The sequence below is a fragment of the Electrona antarctica genome (genome assembly GCF_951216825.1).
Source record: "Electrona antarctica genome assembly, contig: scaffold_306, whole genome shotgun sequence".
Lineage (NCBI taxonomy): Eukaryota > Metazoa > Chordata > Actinopteri > Myctophiformes > Myctophidae > Electrona > Electrona antarctica.
The window spans coordinates 162116-164719 of NW_027638739.1; the positions used below are offsets into that span (position 1 = coordinate 162116).

Here is a 2604-nt window from a genome sequence, read left to right on the forward strand (position 1 = left end):
GGTGCAACCACTCCAAGGAACAGCAATGTCTGTGTTCAACCGTGTGTTCATGTTTGTGTGTGACTATGAGCACCAGTACCAATGAGTACCAAAAGTGGCGCTGTTGTGCCAGAAACAGAGAGAGAGAGAGATAGGGGGGGGGGATTTGCACCACTCAGTTCACACGGGTGTGATTTTTTTTTAAATGTTGACATCAGGCCTAAATGGCGTACTGGAGGAGAACAGGAGCACAGAACGCGTAGAAAAGGGTGAAGTAAACATGTTCTTGTTGCATTCCCTTTAATTAAAGCTCGTAGTGCGGCACTCGGTGCCGCACTACGAGCTTGTAGATCTGCTATTTTTGAAAAATCGGGAAAAATGTGGCGCAAATCTTTGAATATATATATATTCTTTCAGAGCAAACTTTTTTAACAGAAATCTTTGCTTGTGGGGGGGGGGGGGGGGGGTCGGTCCATGGAACAAGGGGTCGGCAGGCCAATTGCATGTACATTTTTTTGGGGTCCTTGACATGACAATGTTTGAGACTGACGTAGAAAACATGGGTTTCAGAAAACTGTCAGGATTTAGAAGACTTGTCTTGTACAATCGTCCTCAGGTCTAAATGGGTAAAAAAGTAAGCGAGGAGCCACTTACTAGGTCCCGTGGAACCCCGGGTCACACAGGCACTCCCCGGTGACCACGTGACAGATGCACACATACAGCGAGGAGCCACTTACTAGGTCCCGTGGAACCCCGGGTCACACAGGCACTCCCCGGTGACCACGTGACAGATGCACACATACAGCGAGGAGCCACTTACTAGGTCCCGTGGAACCCCGGGTCACACAGGCACTCCCCGGTGACCACGTGACAGATGCACACATACAGCGAGGAGCCACTTACTAGGTCCCGTGGAACCCCGGGTCACACAGGCACTCCCCGGTGACCACGTGACAGATGCACACATACAGCGAGGAGCCACTTACTAGGTCCCGTGGAACCCCGGGTCACACAGGCACTCCCCGGTGACCACGTGACAGATGCACACATACAGCGAGGAGCCACTTACTAGGTCCCGTGGAACCCCGGGTCACACAGGCACTCCCCGGTGACCACGTGACAGATGCCGTTGAAGCAGTGGCTGCAGTCGTTCTCGCAGTTCTCGCCGTACGTGCCGTTCGGGCAGCGTACCTCGCACCTGTATACAACCACACACACACACACACACACACACACACACACACACACACACACACACACACACACACACACACACACACACACACACACACACACACACACACACACACACACACACACACACACGGGAGGAATGCCATGATTACAGTCATTATCAGGCTGGTTGGATGGGAGGGGGGCGGGGGGGATGGGGGGGGGGGGTGAGTCACGGGAAATGATCCCACTGTCCTACAGTAGCTACTAGTTGAAAGGCGCGGCGCGGCGGCGCCGGCCCATTATACGCTTTGAAATCCAGGGAGGGGGAAATGACAATGCAGCTATGTGCGGGAAAAAAACATCGGCTGAGGGAATAAAACCCATATATAGGGGTGGGTTCCGCGTTGCCTTGTTTTTTTGTTTTCCGAGTAATTATAATGGCGTGCAAGCGTGCAGGAACAAGGGGGGGGGGGGGGGGGGGGTGGCGTGGTGGTCGTTACCTGTCCCCGATCCAGCCGGGGTTGCAGTGCGAGCACTTGCCGTGGATGGGGTCGCAGTGGTGGCCATCTTTGCAGGTGGGACACACCTCCTGGCAGGCCTCGCCGAAGAAGCCCTTGGAGCACAGCTGGTCGCAGCGCGTGCCGTTCCAGCCCCGGTCGCAGGTGACGCAGCGGCCCTCCGTCACCTTGCACGGCTGCTGGCCTTTGCAGTGGCCACACCTGTTGTTGGCGGTGGGGAAAACGTTAAAAACTCAATGGTTTTACTTCTTTTTTTTTCCTTTTTTTTATCCCACGATTATTGCAACCCATTTTTTCACCCGGTGTCAATTATCTAATGTAATCCCCAGGGGCTCACTGGGGACTGGGGACAGGGAGGAACTCCTTATATGGTCAGCACACTCTATAGTAGGGAGGATTATCACAACAAAACAAAAAAAGAAGTGATATACACCTTTAAGTAAACGTATCAATACGACTCTGTTTCAAGTCAAATGTTCGGAATCCAAGTACAAAACGTAAAAGTAGTCATTGTGCAAAATGTCCTGTTTCAAGTTTTCGAATGCATAAAATCAAAATCTTTGGAAAATAGCAGATCTACAAGCTCACAATGTGTTGCGGTGCAACGCATTGTGAGCTTGTAGATCTGCTATTTTCAAATGGCCGAAATTTGTATATAGGGCTTAAGTGGTTAATGCATGTTTTAATAATCAAAATGCAATGGAATAATAATCAAAATTTACAAAGTAACTATACCAAAGTTTTCAAGTAAATGTAGTTGAGTAAAAGTACAATATTTGCCTCTAAAAGGTATTGGAGTAGAAGTAAAAGTACAGAAAAATGTACATTCAAGTAAAGCACAAATACCTCGAAATTGTACTTAACCCATTTTGACCTGAGATCAGATTCTAAAAATGTCTTCTACATCCTGACAGTTTTCTGAAAAAGCTAT

At 49.5% G+C, this 2604-nt stretch overlaps 1 protein-coding gene across 1 annotated transcript in view; it reads right to left on the bottom strand.

Moving 5' to 3' along the window:
* The window catches only part of LOC306917762 (scavenger receptor class F member 2-like), a gene marked incomplete at both ends in the record, with an annotated part of 39569 nt that extends 37695 nt beyond the window's left edge, over positions 1-1874 (bottom strand). Inside the window, 2 exons of the mRNA XM_079530673.1 lie at positions 1049-1177; positions 1656-1874. Coding sequence (XP_079386799.1) covers positions 1049-1177; positions 1656-1874 — 348 coding nt within the window. The remainder of the gene's footprint in view (positions 1-1048; positions 1178-1655) is intronic.
* Positions 1875-2604: the final 730 nt, after the last annotated feature.